At 47.8% G+C, this 24,724-nt stretch overlaps 1 protein-coding gene and 2 non-coding genes across 7 annotated transcripts; all 3 read left to right on the top strand.

Moving 5' to 3' along the window:
- The first annotated feature begins 4,095 nt into the window (after window positions 1-4,095).
- AGBL5 (AGBL carboxypeptidase 5) lies at window positions 4,096-24,698 on the top strand. Of its 5 annotated transcripts, none has more exons than XM_058551602.1 (15): window positions 4,096-4,476; window positions 7,456-7,716; window positions 7,976-8,147; window positions 8,467-8,630; window positions 9,204-9,381; window positions 9,670-9,848; window positions 10,256-10,712; window positions 11,270-11,379; window positions 11,712-11,847; window positions 12,518-12,720; window positions 13,373-13,587; window positions 21,497-21,652; window positions 22,932-23,044; window positions 23,878-24,008; window positions 24,379-24,698. In XM_058551602.1, exons 1-15 carry the CDS (start codon window positions 4,442-4,444, stop codon window positions 24,575-24,577), a joined length of 2,709 nt encoding a protein of 902 aa, XP_058407585.1. In that variant the 5' UTR covers window positions 4,096-4,441; the 3' UTR covers window positions 24,578-24,698. The 5 variants fall into 5 exon arrangements, with proteins under 5 accessions (XP_058407585.1, XP_058407584.1, XP_058407588.1 ...); XM_058551601.1 differs by having other exon boundaries at window positions 4,098-4,476; window positions 11,210-11,379; XM_058551605.1 differs by lacking the exon at window positions 24,379-24,698 and adding an exon at window positions 23,343-23,389 and having other exon boundaries at window positions 4,104-4,476; window positions 11,210-11,379; window positions 23,878-23,998.
- Window positions 5,273-5,361, top strand: TRNAY-GUA (transfer RNA tyrosine (anticodon GUA)). Its single transcript is given in 2 exon segments — window positions 5,273-5,309; window positions 5,326-5,361. It is a non-coding gene; the product is annotated as a tRNA-Tyr (tRNA).
- On the top strand, window positions 5,709-5,781 carry TRNAA-AGC (transfer RNA alanine (anticodon AGC)). The gene has a single exon. It is a non-coding gene; the product is annotated as a tRNA-Ala (tRNA).
- Window positions 24,699-24,724: the final 26 nt, after the last annotated feature.

Genomic DNA, 24,724 nt, shown 5'->3' with positions numbered 1-24,724 from the left:
GCTTTCCTCTCTGCATCCTCGTTTAGGAATTCCCATAGTTGTGGACAACACAACAAAATATAGGGTATCTGCATGTTTTCATTTGGGCCTCTGCCCTCCTGTGGGTGGTAGCCACTGGCTGTAATTAAGCTTCTACAGGGAAAGCCCACCCATCATTCTAAAGTTGGGCCTGTTGAGGGTTCTAGACACACTCCTCCTCTTGCTCACCTAATCATGTTGTCTCACTTATTACTGTGATTCATGTCCCAAGATTTGCCTTGATAGCTTGAGTGTTTTTTACTTGGAAAAGCAGGAGTCTCCTTGGGTTATTCTTGGCCAGTGATCAGGAGGTATCCTCTTCCTTGCCAGGACCTTAATTTATTAATTGGGTCATTTTATAAGGTAGTGAGTGAAAGATTTAGAACTCCAAGAGACACATGAGTCAAGGGTTTATTACCAAAATCCCTTTTTATTTTTGACTTGAGAGTATAATAAGTTGGAGAACTGCGCACATTTTCATTTCTCACCTCAGGTTTCCTTCCTTGAATGTTTCAAAATATAAGCAGTACTAGATGTGTGCTGCCCACTCCCACTTCCACAGGCTGGTTTCTTCTTCCATCATAAATGCCTGAGGTGGCCGGCAGTGATGATCGCCAGCTACCACTTTCCCTTTCACATGCTGCTGTGAAATGCTGCCTTAGTTTTTCAGTGATGAGATTATAAAGTAGCAAGCCTAGAAAAATCTTGACACAAAGTGAGGTCATGAGGACTATAGCATCTCACATTTTTGTTCCCTTTCCTTGTTACGATATAATTATGTTACCTCTTAGAAATTAAACCGCCTGCGTTGGGGTCTCCTAGTGGCAGTTAGCCATGGCTATTTTTGCCAGAAAAATAGAAACCCTGCCTGGCAAAGGGCCAAGGTCTAGGACTGCTAGGCAGGACTGTCCAAGGGTCCCAAGACACGCTCCATTTCCTTGATTCTTCCATACCAATTAGAAACAAACAGGTTCAATTCTTAAGAATAGTGAATCCTTGTAACTGGCCTATATTCAAGACAAGTTGAAGAAAGGGGGCTGGTGTGAACCTGGGTTGGCAACAGGACAAATAAAATGATGTCACTCCATTCTCCGATGGGACTCTATTGACATGGAGTCCCACCGAGGGTGCTGGCTTTTTTTCAATCCAGCAACTCAGAGGATGCCACTTATAAGTGCTGCATTGGTTTCTAATATGTCCACTATATTTACCTTGGGTTCATGTAATTCCTGACGTATAATGCTGGGGTACATTCCTCTTCATCAACTTTGGTTAACTGGGGTCTCCAGGGCCTCTCAGGGACACTAACACCTTAATTGGCTTTATTTGATAAACACAGTTTTTTGACCCAATATTGGAATTGTCCAGATTTTTCCTCTGTCAGAGGAGTAGTCCAACATTGCATCTGCTGTCCAAAAGCTAAGCCAGACATCAAGATATTTCATTTTTGCAGAATTGTCAACAAACAGGAATCTAAGCTGAGCCAGTGAGTTGAACCAGTGTGGACTAGTAGAGAACACTCTGATGCTGGCAGATGGGCGATCACACCATGACTATTGGTGTTATTGGAATAACAGAAGTAAACTGACACCTCAGAGTGTCACACCTGGACATGGTAACTTTACTTGTCTCACACAGCTGGAGTTCTACAGATAATATGCCGTAAAACTGAAGGACACTTTGAGTATGGTTATCTTACTAACTTTAGTTATTACCAATTCTTGTATGGACCTGCAAATTATATCACGTGACTCATGTGAAACACTTCTTAGGATTTTCCTAAGTCTTAGAGCACGTTTCCGGATTCCTCTGGTTGCTTGTACCCAATCTACAGCTTCAGCTTTAGAGCGGGGCAGCTTGATGGGTAGCCTGATTTACTACGTATAGATAATGTTGCTGGGCTCACACCTGTGGCATTGCTGGTCCGTTTTCAAATGGCACCACCCTTAATGGTGGAGTGTTTCCCTCTGCCCTGCCTGCCCTGCCCTATTCCAGAATGACCCAGTTGTCAGTTACACAGAAATTTCAATGGTTGGATGACCTCTGAGCATTTTCATATGTCTTATCTCTCCTAAAAGAGTTTGGATTTAAGTGAACACGTAGAGTGATCCACTGTTTTTCTGCATACTCTTTGTGGTTCTGCTCCCAAAAGGGCTTGAGGGGACAAAGGACCTTGCTTTCCCCATGTGGTATTCCATTTTTATGGGGCAGTTTCATTGCCCCAAACTTGTGGTATAACAAGGAATTTGGAGGCAGGGGGTGGAGGATGGGGGGAGCTTCCACCATTCAGGATATGAGTGAATATTTACTGAATATTGAATATTCTGCCTATTAATAAAAACACCGAATTCAGATGTGTTGTTGGGTGTGCTCTGATATAATTTTTTAGTATGTTAGCACACCAGTTATTAATGTTTTAAGACTTGTTTTTTAGAACAGTTTTAGGCTCACATCAAAATTGAGCAAAAAGTACATACATACACCTTACCCCTACCGTCACACAGCTTGTCTCACTGTCAACATCAGTGAACCTACAATGACACATCACTATCACCCAAAGTCCATAGTTTACACTGATCATACTTAGTATGATTTCAGTCTTCTTAAATTTTTTCAGACTTGTTTTGTTGCCTAACATGGGCTATCCTGGAGAATGTGCCATGTGTGCGTGAAAAGAATGTGTATTCTGCTGCTGTTGGGTGGAATGCTCTGTGTATGTCTGTTAGGTCTAGTTGGTGTGTTGATCAAGGCCTCTGTTTCCTTACTGAGCTTATCATAAATAATGTTAACCCTTACAAATCAATAAGAAAAGCACTAAACACAATAATAAAAATATGGATAAAAGGCATAATTCCTGAAAGAAATGCAAGTGAACAGTAGAGTTGAAAAAAGTCCATTTCATTGGTGAAGTACAAATTTAAAATAAGATACAACTTTTGCTTATCATATTAACAAAGATATTTTAAAGAGATAATATACTCTGAATTCTATGACAGAAATTGATAGACTCTTTCTGGGAAGTAATTTGGTAGTATTTACCAAAGGGTTAAAAGTTTCATGCTATTTTACCAAGTAATTCCACTCTTAAAAATATATTCTAGATAATAGAGAAGTAAACAGAAAAATGGACAAAGATTTATATACAAGAATACTTACTGTAGCAGTATTAATAGTGAAAATTTGGATAAAACTGTAACAGTACGATGAATATTTCAATAAATTGTAAAACAAAATGATGGGAAATGGCTATTCAAATGGTCATTTCAAAGAATCTTTAATGACATAGGAAAATGCTTATAATTAATCAACTGAGCTCAATTTATTGAAATGTTGGCTCTAATGAAAAATACAGAAAAGTGTTGGCAAGGATGTGGAGAAATTGGAACGCTCTTACATTGCTAGTGGAAATGTAAAATGGTTCAGCCACTGGAAAACAGTTTGGTGGTTCCTGAGTTAAACAAGTAATTACCATAAAACCCTGCAATTCCATTCCTATGTATATACCCAAGAGAAATGAAAACATATATCCACACAGAAACTTGTATACAATGTTTACAGCACCATTATTCATAAAAGCCAAAAGGTGGAAATAGCCCAAATGTCCAGCCAGAGATGAATGGATAAACAAAGTGTTATATCCATACAATGGAATATTATTCAGCCATAAAAAGGGAGGAAGTACCCATACATGCTACTTGGATGAGTCTCAAAAAAATGATGTGAAAGAAATCAGACACAGAAGGTCACCTATTTTATGATTTCTTTTATATGAAACCTCCAGAATAGGCAAATCCATAGAGACAGAAAGCAGATTAATGGTTTCCAGGAGCGGACGTGGCGGGGGGGCAGTAGTAGTGGGGATTGATTACTTAAAGGGTGGGAGGCGTTTTTCTAGGGTAATAAAAAAAGTTCTGAAACTAGAGAGGTGATAATTTGCACAACATTGTAAATGCACTAAATGCCAGTGAATTGTTCATACTTTAAAATGGTTAATTGTATGTTATGTGAATTTCGCCTCAAAAAAAAAAAAGCAACATAATTAAACATATTCTGCTTCCCCGCCCCCCTCCCCTCAAGACAGAGAGAGAGAGCGCGCGCTAAATGCCGCGCCAAGAAAACTATCCCAAACTGCCGCTCTTGGACACAGTGGTAGCATTAGCAGCAGCAGAGTGAAGTTAAACCAAGATGTTAACCTCCCGCTTTGTGGATGGGCGTAAAGTCGTGTTGTGCTTAACGACATCAGAGACCTCGGATTGAAAGCGCAGCCTGAGAGTACCCATAAAATGCCGGAACCGCGAGGGGCTGGAAACCATCACCTGACCTGGATTTGCCCAGGGCGATTGTGACTCCAGGTAGCACAAGCAGTTGGCCGCAGAGGTGGAAACGGAGGCCAGGTCTCCCTGCACGCCCACCTCGCCAGACTATGAAGCAAGGTTTCACAGACGAGATGGGTTTTAGGTTTGTTTCTTTGTTTTAAAACCCGGAGAGCTTCTGGTGGGCAAAGGATTGTGGGCCAGCATTCCAGGCCCCTGGAAAGAGAGGTGAAGATGTGAGCGGGATAGGGGCAGGGCCCGGTGGAAGGGCGTGGCCCTGCTCAGGCCCCGCCGGCCAGTCGTGAATCTCCGGGTTTCGGCGCCGCCGGATCCTGGGCCTCCTGCTCGCTTCGAGCAGCTCTGTGGTTTGTATTTTTTCTGCTCTAGTCAGGACGAACAGATTCTGACAAAACTGAATGAATATCCTTCACATCAGAAGAGCAGTAGGATTTCATTGGCGCCCCCGGAGAAACCGAAGGGAAATGTGGAGCCGAAATAGCAAAAGTAAGCCATCGGCTTTGCAAGCCCGGCTTGCGCCTTGCAATTGTAGAGCACGTGTGCGTACCCGCCCCGCCGGGGAAATGCTGCCCAGAAGCTCCGGGTTGTGGGCCGGATCTCTAAGCGTCCGCAATCCTATAGAAGCCACCAAGGAGTGGGGGGATGGGGGGGGTTGCATTGTTTTTTAAAAGTAGGGAAACGGAAGGAAAGTGTATTGCCCCTGTTCCCTTCGTCCAGGGTTAGGAAGCGGGTCCTGCGGCAGAGTCCTTTGCTCGCACTTCTGTCGCCCGCTTCCTCTGTTCTGTGCGGCCTAGAAGGGCTCGGCCGGGGCGAGCTTCTTTAAAAAGTGGGGAGCGAGGCTCACCAAAAGCCTCTCAGGTCTTGGAGGAGTGCGGCCTCTGTCAGCATTAGAGGGGAATCGGTAGGAACCAGAGCCAGCGAGGCCTTCGATAGCTCAGTTGGTAGAGCGGAGGACTGTAGTGGATAAGCCGTGGCAATCCTTAGGTCGCTGGTTCGATTCCGGCTCGAAGGACTTCGTGCAATATTTTTAGCCCTCACTTAATTACCCCGGGAGAAAGGTTTACTCAGAGAATATACTTGAGCACTACCGATGTTCGGTTAAACACATCTGCAATAAGTAGTCAGGTACAGTACAGCTCTCTTGTGGGTTAGATATCAAGATGCTATGTGTTTTTAAATAGGGTTTTATTACTATTGCTTAAGTGTAGTTATTATATGCCTGCTTTTAAAAATCCTGCCCCTGGTCCCACTGTACTCAAGTGCTGAATAAATGTCCTGAATTGCCGTTGCTCCGCTGGTCAGCGGACTGCCCAGCCCAGAACAACCTGTAAGGCAAAGGGAAGGAAATCAGGAGCAGCTGGGGGATTAGCTCAAATGGTAGAGCGCTCGCTTAGCATGCGAGAGGTAGCGGGATCGATGCCCGCATCCTCCACTCGGTTTTTTGCCCCACGCATTACACGATCCCTAAACAGCCGAGAATCTGCTGAACTGGGTGAGTGTTCTGTAATACACAGAGGAGCAGGGCAAGCAATGATTAGCTTCACACGTTATCCTTTTATTTTGCAGGTGAATTTTTCCAGTTTACTTCTTGGTCACTTTGTCTTTTTCTCCTCCCGGCCGGCAGGCCGTTAACCGTCTTCTGAGACAACACGGGTGGAACCCCCTAGCCCGGCCCGCCAGCCAAGCCCCTAAACCGCACTGGCTCAGCTAGCCGCTAACGTGCGAGGGAACCCCTCCGTGCTGACCAATGGCAGCGAGCTTTACTGGGCGGGTAGCCAGCTGTACCCGCGGCCAATAGGCGAGAGACTTGTTGTTTCCTGGCAGAGCGGGGTCCCGGCACCGCGGCGTTCGGCGCTCGGGTTTTGTTTGGGTCTTGGGTGGAGGGCCGGGTGCCGGGGCCCGAGGTGGCGCCTCGCTAGCGGGAGAGGGAGCGGGATCACCGGCCCGGAGAGAGGTGAGGGGCTTTGCGTGGAGTGCGGGCCTCGCCGGCCCCGCCCCCTTCTCAGCCCCTTTCAGCCCGGAGCCCCTCTGGAATCCCACCCCGCCCCACGGCCAGGCCTGGCTGGCCCACCCTGCCCCTCAGCCCGGGCTTTCCCGCCCTGCCCCCACTCCTGTGGCCTCACCTCTGACCCCTGCTCCCTGCCTTCCTGACCTCCCTGGAGTGTGAGTCTGTCTCGACCCACGCCATGCCTCCAAACCCCACCCTGCCCAGGGCAAGCTCGTCAGTGTGAGGGTCCTTCAGAGTCGAAAGTCGAGAAGCCATCCTCCGGCCCCCAAGTGGGTCTCTACCAGCCACTTTTTTTAGGGGTGATTAGAACACCCATTACTCACCCACAGCTACCAGGGTAGCTTTTTCAGGGGCTCCAGTGCTTACAGGGCGGGAGCGGGGTGGGGACAGACCCGTGCCCTAACTGGAATTGAGCTACAGTCTCTAGGTGAGCAGGTGGCTTCTGCCCAGTTGCCTTTGGCTGGGCAAAGGCCACACTTTTCTAGTTGTCTTCCGTAATAGGCATAAGGTATGACAAAAAAGAAAGAACCAGCCTTTCCAGGGCTCAGGGGAGCAAAAGAAGACTGCCTGGTCAGTACTTGTGAGGACAGAGGAGTGGAGAGAGGAAGCTGCCCATTTAAACTTAGAAACATGGTTCTTTCCGCTCTGCTCTGCTGGAGAGTGGGCAGCCAATCGAGGAACTAAAATTCCCGAATGGCCCATTTTTCAAGATGGCCGATGGCCGTGTGTGGTGGTGGGTGTATCTTGGCTAGGTTTGGCCAATCTGACCTCAGTATATTCTCTAATCTTTGGGCTGCAAAGAAGCTTAGAGTCCAATATTTCAACATAGTTAAGCCACTGAGTATTTCATTTTGGAATAGGCAAGCTGTAGTAAAATGGGGTCCTTTTAGGTCACTTATAACCCTTACTGTGGGGACAGGATACTGCTTTCTCTTGACCTTTGCTGGAAGGCCACCTTCTACCTTCTAAGGGGGAGAGAGCCTCTTGCTTCTTAGGGCATTCCCTAAGAGTAGCTCTCATTTATCCAGAGATACCCAAAAAAACTGATTCTCATTTTTCTTCCCTCTCCTCTCTACCCCACCTCCCACTTTTCCCCAGCTCTCAGGGCCAGAGTGGGGCAGGAGGATGCTTTCCCAGCCCCACCATGGAGCTGCGCTGTGGGGGATTGCTGTTCAGTTCTCGCTTTGATTCAGGGAACCTAGCCCACGTGGAGAAGGTGGACTCTGTGTCTAATGATGGGGAAGGAGTGGCAGGTGGGGCATCAGCCCCGACCAGCAGCATTGCCTCTTCCCCTGACTACGAGTTCAACGTGTGGACCCGACCAGACTGTGCTGAAACGGAATTTGAGAATGGGAACAGGTAAGAGGAAAGTAGTGGAGGGTGGAAGAAGGAAAAGAGAGGGGATGTCCCGTCCCCAAGTCCATTCTTCAGTTAGCCCTTTGACTTACAGTTCATACCAGCACACTGCCCTTCCTCTCCCTACCCACCCTCCCTCTCTCCTTCCCTCTCTCCTTACTAAATAGCCTTTTCACAGTTTTGCCTTGCTCCAGCTCTCCCACACATCCCCTCTCCAACCCTCCCATACGTAATGACCTGTCTCTCCTACTCTGGCCCTCAGGTCATGGTTCTACTTCAGTGTCCGGGGAGGAACTCCAGGGAAACTCATCAAGATCAACATTATGAACATGAACAAGCAAAGCAAGCTGTATTCCCAGGGCATGGCCCCTTTTGTGCGCACACTGCCCACCCGGCCACGCTGGGAACGCATTCGAGACCGGCCCACCTTTGAGGTAAGTTCTCCTTGAGGAGAAAAGAAAGACTTGGGTGCTAAGCATAGAGGAGGGACAGGAAAGAGGAGTTACCCTCGATACAGAGGACTAGGCAGGCAGCATTGGTGCCACCAGCTTTCCCTCCAGCACTAGCTGGAGTCCATGATAAGCCCCTGCCTCAGGAAACCTAGGAGAAGCTGGCTGTCATAGGGAAAGTCTTAGAGGGAGGGAAGTTGGTCATCTCAAAGTGATGAGGGTATGAGGTCAGTTCCTGGTGAGCCCAGTAGGCTTTTAGCTCTGACACTGATGGCATGTCACCCTCCCTCTTCTTCCTCCTCAGATGACAGAGACGCAGTTTGTGTTGTCCTTTGTTCACCGTTTCGTGGAGGGCCGTGGGGCCACCACCTTCTTCGCCTTCTGCTACCCCTTCTCCTACCATGACTGCCAGGATTTGCTAAACCAGCTAGACCAGCGCTTTCTGGAGAACCACCCTACCCATAGCAGGTGCCAACACCGTTCTTACTCCTGCCACACAATCTTGGACCAGACAGTACCTCTGCTGCTTCTGGAACTTGCCCTAAGAGCCCTGAACCAAAACTTCATCAGTTCTTTTCTCTGTGCAGAATGTGGGACTTTGGGTACCTTTGACAAATATGTTTCTATGTGACCTTGATCTCAGCATACCACCACCTACACTCCACTCATCCACCTGCCCAGGTCAGACCTCAATATCCCAGCTCCCATCAATTATCCAGAATTTAGCCAGCACTGCCTTTGTTCAGCACACCTTTTTTTCTGTCCCAACAGAGGGCAACTCTCTCTGTCTATGCAAAGTAATCTATACTAGGGAACCATAAACTGGGTAAAAAACAGTAAGGTCATCTTGTCCTGTACTCTGCATTCTGGCAATGCAGACCCACCCAAATCCTCAGCCTCATTTAAGACTGTGAGGGACTGTAAGACTGTAAGACCCCAAAGGTTAGGGTGAAGGACCAGATCCTCCAAATCCTGGGCAAGGCCCACCTCTTGCTAGGTCTTCAGAGACTTCTCCTGGCTTAATAATTTTTATCCCTACAGCCCCCGGGATACCATCTATTACCACCGGGAGATCCTTTGCTATTCTCTGGATGGACTTCGTGTGGATCTGCTAACAATCAGTTCCTGCCATGGGCTTCGAGAAGATCGAGAGCCCCGTCTCGAGCAGCTGTTTCCTGATACCGGCACCCCCCGACCATTCTGTTTCACAGGCAAGAGGGTGAGTGGGAATAGCATAAAGGTAGTACCTTGGCCTTTCCTTAGCTCCAGGCACTGTTAGTAGCTTAAGGCCATGCTATCTCTAGGCATCTTGGACACAGCCTCAGCCTGCATTCTGAGGCAAGTGTGACAGCTCCTACTCCACTCGCAAATTCAGCCATCTGGAAATCCAGTGGCTAGTCCCACCTCATTGCCCCCCCCGCACCACCACCCCCCCCGCCCCGCCCATCTACTGTTAGAGTGGAACTATGGAGTAACTGACCTAATGACTGCTCTCCTCTCCACCCAGATATTCTTTCTAAGCAGTAGGGTTCACCCTGGGGAGACACCATCTAGCTTTGTCTTCAATGGCTTTCTGGACTTCATCCTTCGACCTGATGACCCCCGGGCCCAAACCCTACGTCGTCTCTTTGTCTTTAAGCTGATTCCTATGTTGAACCCTGATGGTGTGGTCCGGGGCCACTACCGGTAAGAAGCTCCCCAGCCTGTCTGGATTGTCTCCATCCTCCTCATGCCGTGGATCTCACTGAAATACTATCAGCATCTCACCTGACTTCTCCTGTGTTCTCAGTCCTCTTGCACCCTAACAAGGGCAAGCCCGTCTAATTGTCCAGTGACCCAAGAAGGAATGTGATCCCCTCTAGTGGCACTCCCTAGAAGGAGCAGAGCTAGAATAACTGCAGGTCCATCTGGGTAGAGGGAGCTATCCTTAGGTTTCTACGGTAGGGGTGACAGCAAGTCAAGGAGAGGGCCTGTTGTCAATTCTTTCTTTCCTAATGCAACTTCAGCCTCTCATTTTATAAGTCACTCTCCTTTTCATCTACTCTGGTGTCTCCAGCCCTCTAGACCCTGCTTCCGTCCTTGTTTCCCTACAGCACAGACTCTCGTGGAGTGAACCTGAACCGGCAGTACCTAAAGCCTGATGCAGTTCTGCACCCGGCCATCTACGGGGCTAAAGCTGTGCTTCTTTACCACCACGTGCACTCCCGGCTGAACTTCCAGAGTCCCTCTGAGCACCAGCACAGTCCTCATCTCCCTCCTGATGCTCCCCTCTCTGATCTTGAGAAAGCTAACAATCTCCAAAATGAAGGTCACCTTGGGCATGCATCTGACAGGGATAACCCTAAGGTGTGGACACAGACTGAGCCAGCAGAACAGAAGCCCAACAGGGTGTGGATTATGCCACAACAGTCCCCTGAGGTTGAGCAGCCAGCCCCTGACACCATCCCACCCAGAGAGAGTGGTGTTGCCTACTATGTGGATCTGCATGGACATGCTTCCAAAAGGGGCTGCTTCATGTATGGAAACAGCTTTAGTGATGAGAGCACCCAGGTAGGAATTGCAGAATGTCATATGAGTGTGGGAAGTCTTACAAAAAGGTTAGGCCATGAACAGAGAGAAAGTGGCCTTCAGGCAGGAAGGCCTGTGGCTGCAAGAGCTAGAATACTTCTGAATGAGCCTCAAAGGGCCAAGAAGGGATGGCACTGGGGCCCCTTATGTCTCAGTCGTCATCATGACCTTTGAAAGAGAGTCAAGCCGTCAGCATCATAGTCTTTTCTAGAGTTTGGGAAACCAGGGGAGAAGGAAAATTTTGCATTATTGGAGAGAAGAAGCTAAGAGCTTAAAAAGAGGGAGACTTGTACCTTTCCTACACCTAGAAATAATGTCAAACATTCAGTGAGAGTTAAGAAGCTCTGACTACTGCTGATGGTTGTGAAGGTATCTGCCATGTATCGTCACATGGCCCCATGCTTGCCATCTCTTCTTTGCCCTGGTCCTTTCTTTCTCTCTGTCTCTCCTTCTGAGTTGCCTATTTCCTCCCCAAACAGGTGGAAAATATGCTGTATCCAAAGCTCATCTCCTTGAACTCAGCCCACTTTGACTTCCAGGGCTGCAATTTCTCAGAGAAGAACATGTATGCCCGAGACCGCAGAGATGGCCAGTCTAAGGAGGGAAGCGGCCGGGTTGCAATCTACAAAGCCTCAGGGATAATCCACAGGTTGGGTGGAAACTAGGCTATAGTTGATGAAATAGCTTCCCTAAAGAAAACTACCCAGTCTAGGGTGTTTGAGGGGCAGGGGACCACCTAGATCTTCTCAAAAGACAGACTCACAATTAGTGTTACTGTCTTTAGTCCAGGACTCTATCTTTGGGACTTCTTGGATATATGGTAAAATGCCGAGGTCAGTTGCTAGTTGCTGGGGATTAGCACTTTCTATTTGTGTCTACTTTTTTCCAAGTGATTACCTTCTTAGACCACCTAGGCTGTCTCCCATGGTTCTGTCCTGATTCTGTCCAGGCAGGACACTAATAAAGATTTCTGTGTCTTAGCTACACACTTGAATGCAACTACAACACTGGACGCTCGGTAAACAGCATCCCTGCCGCCTGCCATGACAACGGGCGTGCCAGCCCCCCTCCCCCGCCGGCTTTCCCCTCCAGATACACTGTGGAACTGTTTGAGCAGGTATGAATACATGGGGTTAGTGGGGAAAAGGGGAACCTCAAAGTCTGGAAAGGCCTTTACTCCTGTCGCCTGACTCTTAAGGTCCTCTGAAGAGAGGTTCCCCGCTACTGCCAGCTCACCACTGTGGTTATTTTCCTCAGTTAACAGGCACAGGCTGCTGACTAAAATGGTGTTGAGAGGATGAACAGGCACTATTTCTAACCCCTCGCCACAGAGAATCTGCTAGCACATCTGAGTCAGAGTCAGGTTCTTTGCCTCTGAGCTTGTCTCCTCCTCCTGTTGGGTTTGTTCACTCCTGGGCTAAAAGCACCCCCTCTACAGTGGTCTTGATGATCCCCGGTGTCCTAGGGCACACGAGGAGTAGAACGAGCTGTGGGTTGTAGAAGAGATCCAGATACCTTCTCCTGCTGGGAGAACTCCATCCTGGTGCCAGTCAAGAAAGCACACCCACCTCTGCATAATGGGTGAAGGCCTCAAAATGGGCAGGGGTTTAGGGAACAGCTCTAAATCCACTTGTGATAAATAGCCTGGGCACAAAAGTTGGGGTACCCATTGAGAAAATTTGAAGCCTGGCCTCTCCTTTCCTTCCACTGTGCTGTGCACCCCACCCCAACACAGTAGCCTGGGTGAGAAGACCCAAAACACTCAGCCAACCCGGGCTCCCCCACAGGTGGGACGCGCTATGGCCATTGCAGCTCTGGACATGGCAGAATGCAATCCATGGCCCAGAATTGTGCTGTCAGAGCACAGCAGCCTCACGAACCTCCGGGCCTGGATGCTAAAACATGTGCGCAGCAGCCGAGGCCTGAGCAGCACTGCGAATGTGGGTGTCAACAAGAAGAGAGGCTCTCAAACTCCACCCAAAAGTAACAAGTAAGACCAGCAGAGTGGAGGGGAGGAAGGGTATGAAGGTGAAACAGGGCTCTGGAGTGAGGAGTTCCGAGGGATTTGTGTTCCTTCTCTACTTCCAAAAGGACCACATGGTGAATATTTTCAGGGTAAATTAAAATTAGTAAGAATAGTTCATTTTCTGGGAATGGGATCCTCTTCCCTTTTACCTGGAGCTACATACTTCCTAGCTATCTGAAAATCAGGCTAGGAGACTCCCGGCTCCAGAGCCCTCCATAAAATCAAATATAATTGGGGTGGGCATGTAGGTGGGGGCAGGTCTCAGCTTCCAGTGGTTGTGAGTGACCGATTGAGGGGCCCAGGGGCTGGCACCAAGGCAATATGGGGGGAATTCCCTGGGAGTTAAAGCTGCCCGGGGACAGCCCTTAGGGCTCTTAGTGTATTTTCTGCAGGAGCATGTATGTGTGAACAAGGGCTCCTTGGCATTCCAAGGTCAGCTGGTATGCCCCAGGTTAGACACCTCATCCATGTGTGCAGATTCCTCCCTTCTTCCTTGGAATGAGTCCCTATGCCTTTTGACCTCAGAGGTGAAGCTCTACTGAGCATCAAATCATGGGGAAGGACTTGGGACACAACCTCCCTGGCCCAGAGTTAACTGGCATCTGCTTCTTTGCAGTGGATTGCCTGTCTCCTGCTCTGAAAATACCTTGAGCCGCGCCCGAAGTTTTAGCACTGGCACAAGTGCTGGTGGTAGCAGCAGCAGCCAACAAAATTCTCCACAGATGAAGAACTCCCCCAGCTTTCCTTTTCATGGCAGTCGGCCTGCAGGGCTGCCAGGCCTGGGCTCTAGCACCCAAAAGGTCAGCCACCGGGTGCTGGGCCCTGTCAGAGGTAAGCTAGTCTGGGAGCCCCTGCAACAGGTGTTCAGTTGTTGGGGGCATTGCTGGGGGAAGTGAGAGCTTGAAGATATACACTTGGCCTGGGACAAAGGGGTGACTCAATAAAGTTAGTTTATAGCAGAATCTTCAGCCTCTCCTGCGACCTTGGTGTTCCCTGCGGCATGAGCTCCAGAGCAGTACTGTGTGTGACACAGGCGGGAGTTCTGGGTCTCTGGGCTGCGGCACATTCTGGGAGGCAGGGGGGTTTCCAAGGACGCAACACTAGCCAAAGCAGAGCCACACTGAGACCTGGAGCCTCCACATCAAGGACAGGGTTGGTCTGTCTTGTCGGGCCAGTATAAGGAAATTCCTCACAATCCAGATGGGAGCACTGTAGGGTGGAGAATCCTCTCCAACGTCTCTAGGGGCTAAAATTGTTCCGGCTTCAGAGCCTATTCAGAAAGTGATGGCAGAAGGATTCTAACTTTTCCAAAGGAAAATGGAACAACTATAGACAGCTTTCTGTTCTAGGCTTCCAAAGCAACAGTCTGGCCTCTGCATCAGTGGCCACAGTTGCTCAACTGTGCATCAGTACCCCTAGGTTTGGCCTGATGAGACCCTGCCTGATAAGACAAGAGATTGTGAGTCAAAACGTATACTAGAAACAGATGGGTCTTCAGGGAAAAAGAAGCAGAAGGGACTACAGAGCCATTCCTTGGGAGTGACCCAGGTTGTCATGGGGAGAAACTGTTATGTTGCCACTTCTGGAAATACACTAAACCACTAATCAATATTGTATGTGGCTTCTGGGCTACAGAAATTGTGCCAGAGTATGGAGGTTTGTAAACTGGAACTAAGCACTTTGCTGGTCTTCAAGCTGCACTCATCCTTGTTAGTACTTCCCGCTACTCAGCTTGCAACAAAGCTTTTGGTGCAGACCAGAAACATGCACTGGGTCAGTGGCTATGGAAATCTGACTGTACTGGTTAGAGTAGCCACAGAGGAGAGAACAATGGTCCTTACCAGCTTTGACCAGTAAGATGTTCTATCCCTGATATGCAAGGTAGTTATCTCTGCTTATATTCTAAGCTCCATTCTTTGAGATTCTGTGTTCATCAGAAAAGGACACTTTTGCACACTGTGTTTGAAGGAGAGTATTAAAGTAACAATGCCTTATATTTAAATAGTATAAAACAGTGAACAAAACGGTATCACATATATATTTCATTTAATCCTCACAAGGACCCTGTGCACAGGATGGATGGTATTTCCATTTTTCTGATGAAGAAACTGAGGCTGTTTAAGGGTGAATTGTCCAAGACTGCAAAGCTATTATATTAAGTGGCAGAGTTATTCAAACTTACGTCTTTTCATCCTTCAGTATACTTGAGTTTCCCAACTTATATCTGGTAAACTTTTCCTTCCTCTAATTTCTTTTCCTCTTAACTCATAGTTTCTGGGAAGGAATATCAGCATCATAAATTCTCCTTCCCTGACTATGAAAGGGAAATAGTAAAGAGCCTTTTCTAGGTCCTCACTGGAAGATTCTAGGAAGATTTTAGTCAATATTTTATTAACATCTTCCCTACCCCCATTCACAAGCAGAGTGCTGTATTAAGCTCCTTGAGTGAGGGACATGTATTTTGTTTCTTTGTTACTATCCCAAATAACTAATAGAAAATAGGCATAGTCAGTACAAAGTAATTCCTGGTCGATTGACTTGAAACTTAATAGGGGACACAGGACAGTAAACACAACATAAAAGCACACATATTATAAACAAACAGGGGACTTGGGGAGCCACTGTCATAGATAAACACCAGAGTAATTAACCAAAGAATATTCCATTGAGAAATGGTTTTGAAGAATGAGTGTGTGTGGTTTGACAGAAACATTCCCGAGGTGGGAATGATAGCCAGGACCAGAGCTGCTGCATAGAGAGGACAAAAAGCAAGTGTACTAGCTGGCTCAAAGGGCCAAGCCCTTCACCACGGAGATCAGGTGGAGGGAGGTGGGAGGAAGAAGTTGAAATGTCCTGAAAACAAAGATTATGAGTTAATGAGACATATGGCCCCGACTGTGCTTCTGAGCATGATGGGAACAAAAGACTTATTTAAGAGAGCTGTCTGGGAACTGTATATATAAGGCAGGGAAGGGAAGGTGAGATTCTTGCAGTAGTTTTTACATGAGATGACTAGTGCCTGTATCAGGGTCTGAAAAGGAGAGATGAATAAACATATTAGAAATGGAAATGGCAGGATTCAGTGATGGTGGAAGAGAAATGAACTAAGAGAGTTTCAAGGCTACAAGCTAAAGGAAAACATCATAGTGACATTGACATTGTTGAAAGAAAAAGTGATGAGTTTATCTATTTTAGAGATGCTTGGATGTCATGGGCTATCTATATGCAGTTCTCCTGTAGGCAGAAAAAGGACCACCCTGTAGAAAAGGTGACATCAGGGTTGGATCTAGGAGTCATCCACATACAGGTTCAGGTACAGCCAAGTGAGAAGCTATGTTTCCCCAGTTGAATGAGCTTAGAAGCAGAAAAAGAGAGCTGTTTTGAGTACAGAGACACCCCAGGGACTTGGATAAATATTTTTTTTTTTTTTTTTTTTGTGAGGAGATCAGCCCTGAGCTAACATCCGCCAATCCTCCTCTTTTTTTTTTTTTGCTGAGGAAGACGGCCCTGGGCTAACATCGGTGCCTATCTTCCTCCACTTTATATGGGACGCCGCCACAGCATGGCTTACCAAGCAGTACTTCCGTGCGCGCCCGGGATCCGAACCAGCGAACCCCGGGCCGCCGCAGTGGAGCGCGCGCACTTAACCGCTTGCGCCACCGGGCCGGCCCCTTGGATAAATATTTTTAAGAACTAAGAAACTATGTCTCTAAAGTCAAGGGGTTAAGAAGAGGGTCACTAATAATATCAAACAGGAATACTGTAAGGAGCTGAAATGTCAGATCCCGGGAATCTTGACCCCTATGTTCTCCTGGGCATTTGCTGGTGCTACAATTTTTGCTGCTTCATCTCTTAAAGTCCCTGATATGACTCCAAGATGGGAGACTGGCCCTGCTTGGGACAGGGATCTATCATGCAGACTGTGGTAATTGGACTTCGCATCTTCAAACAACTCTTGGAAAAACTTTTTTTGTTTAGAGTCATCTGTCCTGTGCTGTAACTTTGTGACATTTCCTGGTTCCACACATCTAACTCTTTGGCCCCTGCCACATCTAGGCATACTTCATCTTCCGAGATAGGAAGAACACGACCCCCGTATCTCTGAGACCTAACTATAAAGCAGCTATACTTTACAAACCTAAAACTGGGATTGTGATTTGACAGAGGATTTTTTTTTTCACTTGTAAACTTATAAGAAAACTTCCACTAATGTATAAAAATTATGTCACATTTAACTATACATTTAATTAATGACTATCCTTTGTTGGCTAGAACAAAACATGAGCTTAGGCTATCCAGAAAGCTTCAGGACAGATCTAGACAGCCCAGCTGGAAGCTTAAGGCAGAGGTTCAGGGAACTAGTCTGATAGGTTCTGTCCTCTGACACTGGGTGATGACATTTTAAAAGGCCAAAAAAGTAGCCAACTTGGGGTGAACAGGAATGTTCCTGGTTCCTGGGGCAAGAGGCTGGAGGAGCCTCTAAGTCTTGACTCCCAGCACCCCCTGAGCATAGTGCCAGGATCTTCTTTACCTCTGCAAAACAGGCCCTGAGCACCGCCTTCCCAGGCTTGTGGTCAGGGTCCTGTCAACTGGGTTCAGAAGCGCAGACAGCACTATCAGCAGCTGCGGAGGAGGAAGGAGAGATCACTGGGGAATAGCTAATACAATGACGGAGTGAGGGAGTCAGAAGTGTGCGACACAACTGCAAAAGCAGATGCAAACAGAGCTCAAAGGAGGGCCTGCTGGGGAAAGGGCGGATAAGTAAACCAGCTTCTCCTTCTGTGGGTTCTCTCCTGATGAAAGCAGGGCAAGGACTAGGCTGAGGCCAGTGAGGCGCCCAGGACACACAATTTAAGAAGGCACTCCCTCTCAGGGTCAGGTGAGGGCCTCCTTAAATTGCGTACCCTAGGGGCGTCAGTCGCTTCATCCTGGTCCTGGCCCTAGATTCAAGCAGGTTTCACTCAATACCAGAAACATACCTCCTGGCCCTCCAGCCTGTCCAGTGAGATGCTGGTATAAAGGACAAGGGACTTAAGTGTAAAGGTGGGAGCCTTCAGCTATTGTCCTACCACCGCCACTGGCATCCCTCCCAGCTCTGGCACTTAAACCTGAGGTTACCAGAACTCTTTCCTGGCCTCTGCAGTGCCTTGGCTCAGCTGACAGGCAGCTTTTGGTAGAGCAGCTCAAGTCCAGTGGTGAGTGGAGGTTCCTCTGAGTAGTGAGTCTCAGGACATAGGAAGAGTAAATCTAGCACCATCACCATGTTTAATTTTTCCACTGCAAACCAGTTGCATGTTAAATAGCAGATTAACACTTATTTGATGGCAAGAAATGTCTCCTAACACATTTATTCCCTTAGCACCTAGCACAGTGCCTGGCACTTACTAAATCATCAGCAAATAGGTACTGAATTAATAAAAGGCAAGAAGTTCAGAGCTGAATGAATGCTTTTCTCACCTTTCCACCCCTCAGAGGGCAGAAATCAGGTCTGTGATCATCCTAGGGATTCAGTAAGATCTGGGTGTTATATGTAGGGACAGTTCCAAAAATGTTTTGGGAGGGTGTTGCAAGATCTAGGCACAAGTCACATAACTGCTCCTCTAAATTGTGAGGCCTTAGTATATTCACTCTAACTCATACAGTGGTGAGGTCTGCCTGGCTCTACACTCAGACCTTTGCCCCAGGCCACTCCCAAAATGGTATACCTATGGCTGATTACAATCAAACATCATCTTGTAACCTCTGGAAGCAGAGCTGATCACATATCACTCTTGCACTCAGCATTAAGCCACTGTTTCTGTAGCTCAGAACCAAGATATAATAATCCATTTAATTCTTGTCTCACTGGGGACTGAGTAGGCCTGGATTCTACCAGCGGCCAAAAGTCAATGTGAAAAACTGAGCTGTATGCTTATATCACCAAATTTACAGGCAAGCCTGGCCAGATCTTAAGACGGTCTTTAAGTGACTGAAATGCCATCTTTAAATGCCTTATACTTTCTAGGTCAGGCCTCTCTCCTAAACCAGACCTTGTCTCCTATCCTGAAACTCTCTTTAGGGGCAGGATTCCTGGGTTGTATCCTTAGTATCTGTCCCATGCTTCCCACATTTCACATTGACCGTTTTTACATCATTTGCCTGTTTTGCTTCATACCTTCTTTTTTTCAAAACTTTTAATTAGTTTATTTTTTTGGTGAGGAAGATTGGCTCTGAGTTAACATCTGTGCCCATCCTCCTCTATTTTGTATGTGGGATGCCACCACAGCATGGCTTGATGAGTGGTGCATAGGTCCGTGCCCAAGATTCGAACCTGCGAACCTCAGACCACCAAAGCAGTGTGTGTGAACTTAGCCACTACGCCAGAGCTGGCCCGCTTCATACCTTCTTGAGTGTCACTCAGTTTCTCACTAGAACCTACAAATGTCCCAAAGGCTTTCACTTGCTTTCTTTCTTGTTCTCCCTTATCATTTCCTGGAGTGGGGTGAAGATTCATCCTTTAACATGGTTTCAGTGTGCCTCTGTGTACAGATGTTTCTCAGATCATCTGGCAACCTATTTCTCCCTTTATCAAATTATTTCTGCATACTCTGCACTGTCACTTGGACAGCATCCTGACATCCCTGTTTTAACCAAAGAATTACCCAAGTCTGGGCTCTACAGTATCTCTAAGTCATTGGTGGTGGGTAATGTTTCAGGTTATTTGATTGTGGCCATGAGTCTCTGACTTCTGTTGTCTTCTGGCATTCCTATGCCAACTCTTACTAGCCCCCTAAGGTCTGGTTGTTTTTGAATTTTTGCTATGGTCTTAGACTCTATTGGTACCCAGCATCTCAGCAAACTCCTCAAAGCTAGAGTAGCTTCCATCCTTAGATCTCTCCCTTTCTTCTAACCATATTCATGTAAGTATCAATTTTTTAAAGTTTGGTTTGGGACCTTCCAGAAGTAGCCCTGTTACTGCTGGCTACTGCTCAGTGTAGCTAGACAAGACGAAGTTATTGTCACCTACTTCCTCAGTTGGAGGCTTTTCACATGTAACACATGTTGCTTTGTTAGGAGTCAACTGGCATCCTGGAACCTCCATTGAATTCAGCTCCATGAAGGTTAATAGCTCATTCGGTTTGAGAGCATTTGACACCTGCTATCCCTCTGTGATAAGGACCTGCCAAACCGGAAAGCCTCCCTACCCCATCTAGTCCCCTTTACCCCACTGGGACCCACCTTTCAGAACTTGCAGCATCGAGGCTCTAGCCACAAGGAATGGGCCAGAGAGAGCTGCCCCCACAGGTTATAACCATATGCCCTTAGATAGACATTAGTGAGCCAGCTCATGGTCTGTAGTGGGTGTCTGCTATTCAGGGAAACAAAACGTTTATTAAGGTCTCAGGTTTTCTACGCAGTATTTTATAGGCACTGGGGTCTATTGTATTGGAGAAGACAAGGTCCCTACCCTCAAGAGACTTAAGTCCCACTTAGAATATTAGCTAACATTTATGGAGTACTTACTGTGTGCCAGGCACTGTTACAGGTACTTTGCATGTACTAACTTATTTAATTAAGGAGTCAGAAACCATAAACAATTACTAGCCAAGTGAACAAAGGACAATTGGAAGGAAGGGAGAACAATTAATTCTACCTATAATGGTCAAAGAGGCTTCAAAGAGGTGATGTTTGAGATGGGACATGTAAGATGACCAAGGTTTCACTAGAAGAAAGGGACACTGCAGAGGAACCACACAGCTAGAAGCCACAGGGGCTATAGCAGAGGGTGTGAAGTTGGGAGGGGCAAGTTGGCATCCTAATAAGGATGTGTAGACTGGAACCACAGTGGGCGGGGCTTTGAAGGCCACATTAAAAGGATTAGACTTTATCCTTTAAAAGACCTTCAGTACCTCCCCCTTGCCTGAGCCAAAATGATTTTTGATCAGGTCTCTGTTTTAGAATAATAATTTCTGGCATCTGTGTGAAGGATGGCTTGTAAAAGGAAAGAGATTCCACTAGGGAGATCAATGGGGAATCTTTTTCAAAAGCCTGAATGAGAGATCAAGACCTGCATCTGGACACCGGCAATGGCAAGGGAGAATAAAGGAGGAATTCAAGTGAAGGCAGAGGTAGAATAGTCCAGATTTGGTTAAACATAAATCTAAATGTGAGGGAGGAGTCGAAAGATGAAACAGGGTTTCTAGCAGATCCTTCACCAAGACAGGGAGAACAAAAGGAAAGGTCGGAGGAAATGAGTTTTGTTTGGGTCATGAGAGACTGCCAGGTAGAAATGTCCAGCAGACAATGAGAACTGCAGTTCAGGAAGAAAGGGCAGGAGGCAGATTTGGGAGTTTAGAGTATGGAGAGCAGGAGAGGGCCAAGGACAGAGTGGTGGGGACTCTGACATTTAAGGGGCAGGAGGAGCAGTGGAAGAGGAGTAGTTAGAGGTAAGAGGAAAACTTAGGAAAGCTGTTTTAGAAGCCAAGCTCAATAACTTCTCTGCCAGAAGAATGAACTGGTGGGTGAGTGGGTTGGTTAGGTACAGAGAGGTGAAGTAGGATGAGGGCTGGCTGAGAATCAGATAACTGGAATAAATATTAGAGGTCTTTCTACCCATCTTAGATTTACTTCAGAAGAAGGATGCTGGTGTGATGACAAGCTTGAAAACAGGAATCTCCTGACCAAGGAGAGCCCGCAGGGCAGTGGAGTGACTGTGCCTCACTCATTTGCCCTTTTATCTGCTTGTGTCCCTTCCACTCAGAGCCCCGAAGCCAGGACAGGAGACGGCGGCAACAGCCACTGACCCATCGCCCTACTTCAAGCAGCCTGGCCCCATCCCCAACTCCTGCTAGTTCTAGCCCAGCCTCCTCACGCAACATGGGCTCCTGCCTACTGCCCAACTCACTCAGCATATCAGGTCTGTACCTGCGGCCACTGAAATCTGGGTTGGCCAACCTCCTTCCTTCCCTACCACCCAGGGCGCAGCCCAGGCTCCCAACTAGGCTTGAAGAAATCCCTTCAGCTCTGCTGCCACCTGACCTGGACTTCCTTCTTGACTTGATGTATTACAGACCACTCCAGACCAGGGGCATCATCAGTTATCCTCCTGGATTGTCCTAAAGCCCAACACCCATGCCCTTGTACAGAAAGCTGGAATTTAATGAATGCCTTTGTTTAATAAAATGTTACCATTTATTGAGTATTTACTATGTGGCAGGCACTGCTCTAAGCACTATCTCATTTAATCCTTTTTTTTTTTTTTTTTTTTGCTGAGGAAGATCGGCCCTGGGCTAACATCCATGCCCATCTTCCTCTGCTTTATGTGGGATGCCGCCACGGCATGGCTTGACAAGCGGTGCGTTGGTGTGCGCCCAGGATCTGAACGAAGCAGAGCACAGGCATTTAACCGCTGTGCCACCAGCCGGCCCCTAATCCTCATTTTTATAGTTGATAAACCTGAGGACTTTTCCTGTCTGCTACTTATTTAGGCTCCCTGACTGTAGGAGCTGGGAAACATTAGACAAAATTGAAGAATGAAAAGCATAGGCCTTTACCTGTCATCACTACAAATGTTGTGTGACCATATCATCCACATAAAACCTAGGCTGTCTGCTCCCCTTTTAAGTTATAGACCTAGCTGTGTAAAGGACTGGATGAGATTGATTTTTAAGACTCCAGTCCAACATCTTCTACCTCCCTCAGAGCCCACTACTCCCAACCTGTTAACTCTCTTCAGTGGGTAGCCCTCAATCCACCAGTCTTGTACTGCTGACTTAATCCTTAAATGCTTACACATTTGATTGGGATAGCTCTGAGCTCCATCAATTCAGAGTACTTCAGCTTGAGTGGGTTCTGATTCAAGGTCCAAGTTGCTGCTCCACCCCTAGGACCAGAGCAGAGCATGCTGCGCTTCTCAACCAGGGGCGATTTTGCCCATCAGGGGACATTTGGCAATGCCTGGAGACATTTTTGGTTGTTACAATGGGGAGGGGACAGGGGAAGAAACGCCATCTAGTGGGTAGAGGCCAAGGTGCTGCTAAACATCCTATAGTGCACAAGACAGCCCTCCCACAACAAAGAATTATCCAGCCCAAAATGTCAATATTGCCAATACCAAGAAACCCTGATTTTAAAAAGGAAGCTACCTCCTCTTCTCCATGGCCCCTACCCTGATACCAGTGTCCTTTGTTCCCTAGGGAGCAGTTGCTCACTCTTATCCTCAGGGGACAAGCCCGAGGCTGTCATGGTGATTGGGAAAGGTCTGCTAGGGACTGGACCTCGCAGTCCCCGTATCAGGACCCGACTGCAGGTAACATTTTTGGGTCTTCCCTAGTCCCCGGCATAACAACTCTGGCAGAGCCCAAGAAGGCACTGTTCATCTGGGTAGTGGGAGGAAAAATGCCCAGCACTGCTTTACAATCTCTCCCCCCAACTGTATGAGAGCTGCTCTGGTGCCTGAGTCCCTGTCTGTCCAGTGTCCCCCATCCCCTTCAGCCAGGTCTCTTGCTTGCTTCCAACCCGTGTCCCTGCCAGATATACCCCAACCTCAGCCTGCTAGCTTTGGCTTTTCCTGCCCTGCCCTTAGCTTCTCCTCTCTTTCTGCCCAGACCTGCCTGAGGAGAGTTCCTGCCAGGAGGGGTCCCGGATTCCCCAGGTAACACATCCGGTTGCTGCTCCTAGGAACAGCTATGCCACCAACCCTGATTCAGTCCAGATCCCTATGCTAGGTTGGCTGAAGTTGGGTATAGGCAGAAGATGACTGGATGGGTGAAGCTTAAGCTGCTCTGACAGGGGCTGAGGCACAGAAGGCTCTGAGGGAAATCTCCCAGTCCTCCAGCATCTTTCCACACAGTGCTTCTCTCCTCAGCCAGATCTTGGCCATGGTATAACCATGGAGATTAAATGCTGGATCCTTTTGCCTCCTTTAGTTAAGTAAGACTTGGAGTGTACAGTCATAGACTGAAACCAAGAGTTCTCTAGCTATTATTCTGCCTTACTCTCTCAGCTGGGGACAGTGCTCAGGGAATTCAAGGTCCCAGTACCTGTGTTGACACCTATAATACCCTCTTATGTATGGAAACTGTGGAAGCAAAAAGGTTCATGGAAGAATCCAGCCTCTTAGCCCACCCCCTATTCACACAGGCTAGGCCCAGGTTGGGCCAGGGCTCACCGCCGACTTGCAGAGGGATGAGAGGCTCTTCAGGCCCCACATCCCCTATCCCCTGGACCAGGGAGAGCAGTAAGCTGGAGCCGGGACCCTGCTCTGCACCAGGGTGAGCACCGAGGTCCAGTCCCTCACCCCACCTCTCACTTCTATCCCCTCATTCCCATTTCTGCCATTCAGGATCATTTTCTTCCTTCCCTACTTCCTTTGACCCAAAAAGACTAAATGTACTTTCATTAAGAATCTAGTCCCTGATTTTTTCCCCCATCATGGCCTCAGTCTTCACTCCAATAGGCAAGAAAACAACTTCTAGTTAGGGCTTAAGGTCTGGGAGCTGGCTGGTTCCACCATCAGACTTGTGCAGTACTCAAGCTTCCTATCCTTACCCATCTCACCTCTCATCTCCCAGCCCCTGGCTGACAGACCAGAAGAGGGGCAGAGTTTGCACAACCCCAACTCCTCTCTCTTCTCTGTTGCAGGCTGCCTCAGGCTGGGCCCCCACGGCCCCGCTCTGCCCCTGCCTTTTTTCCTATTTCCTGTAGTCTCTCTGACTCCCAGTCCTGGATTTGTTACAGCGGGGGGCCCCTGGGCCATCCTGAGGTTTGTTTTGTCCCTAAATCTCCCCCCTCACTGTTTCTCCCCGGGTCTGATGCCTTGACCTTCATGCCCAGGATATAACCCCAAGATGGGGAACACAGTGAGAAATGTGCTAGTCCCCTCCTTCAGCTGCTGATTCCATGTGACAACCATAACTCCTTGGAATGCCAACCACACTGTTCTGAGGCATCGCAGAGCATCACCTTGAGAAAGGACAAAGCAGGGACC

The sequence above is a fragment of the Diceros bicornis genome, chromosome 12 (assembly GCF_020826845.1).
Source record: "Diceros bicornis minor isolate mBicDic1 chromosome 12, mDicBic1.mat.cur, whole genome shotgun sequence".
Classification (NCBI taxonomy): Eukaryota; Metazoa; Chordata; class Mammalia; order Perissodactyla; family Rhinocerotidae; genus Diceros; species Diceros bicornis.
This window is presented reverse-complemented; position numbering and strand designations above follow the sequence as displayed.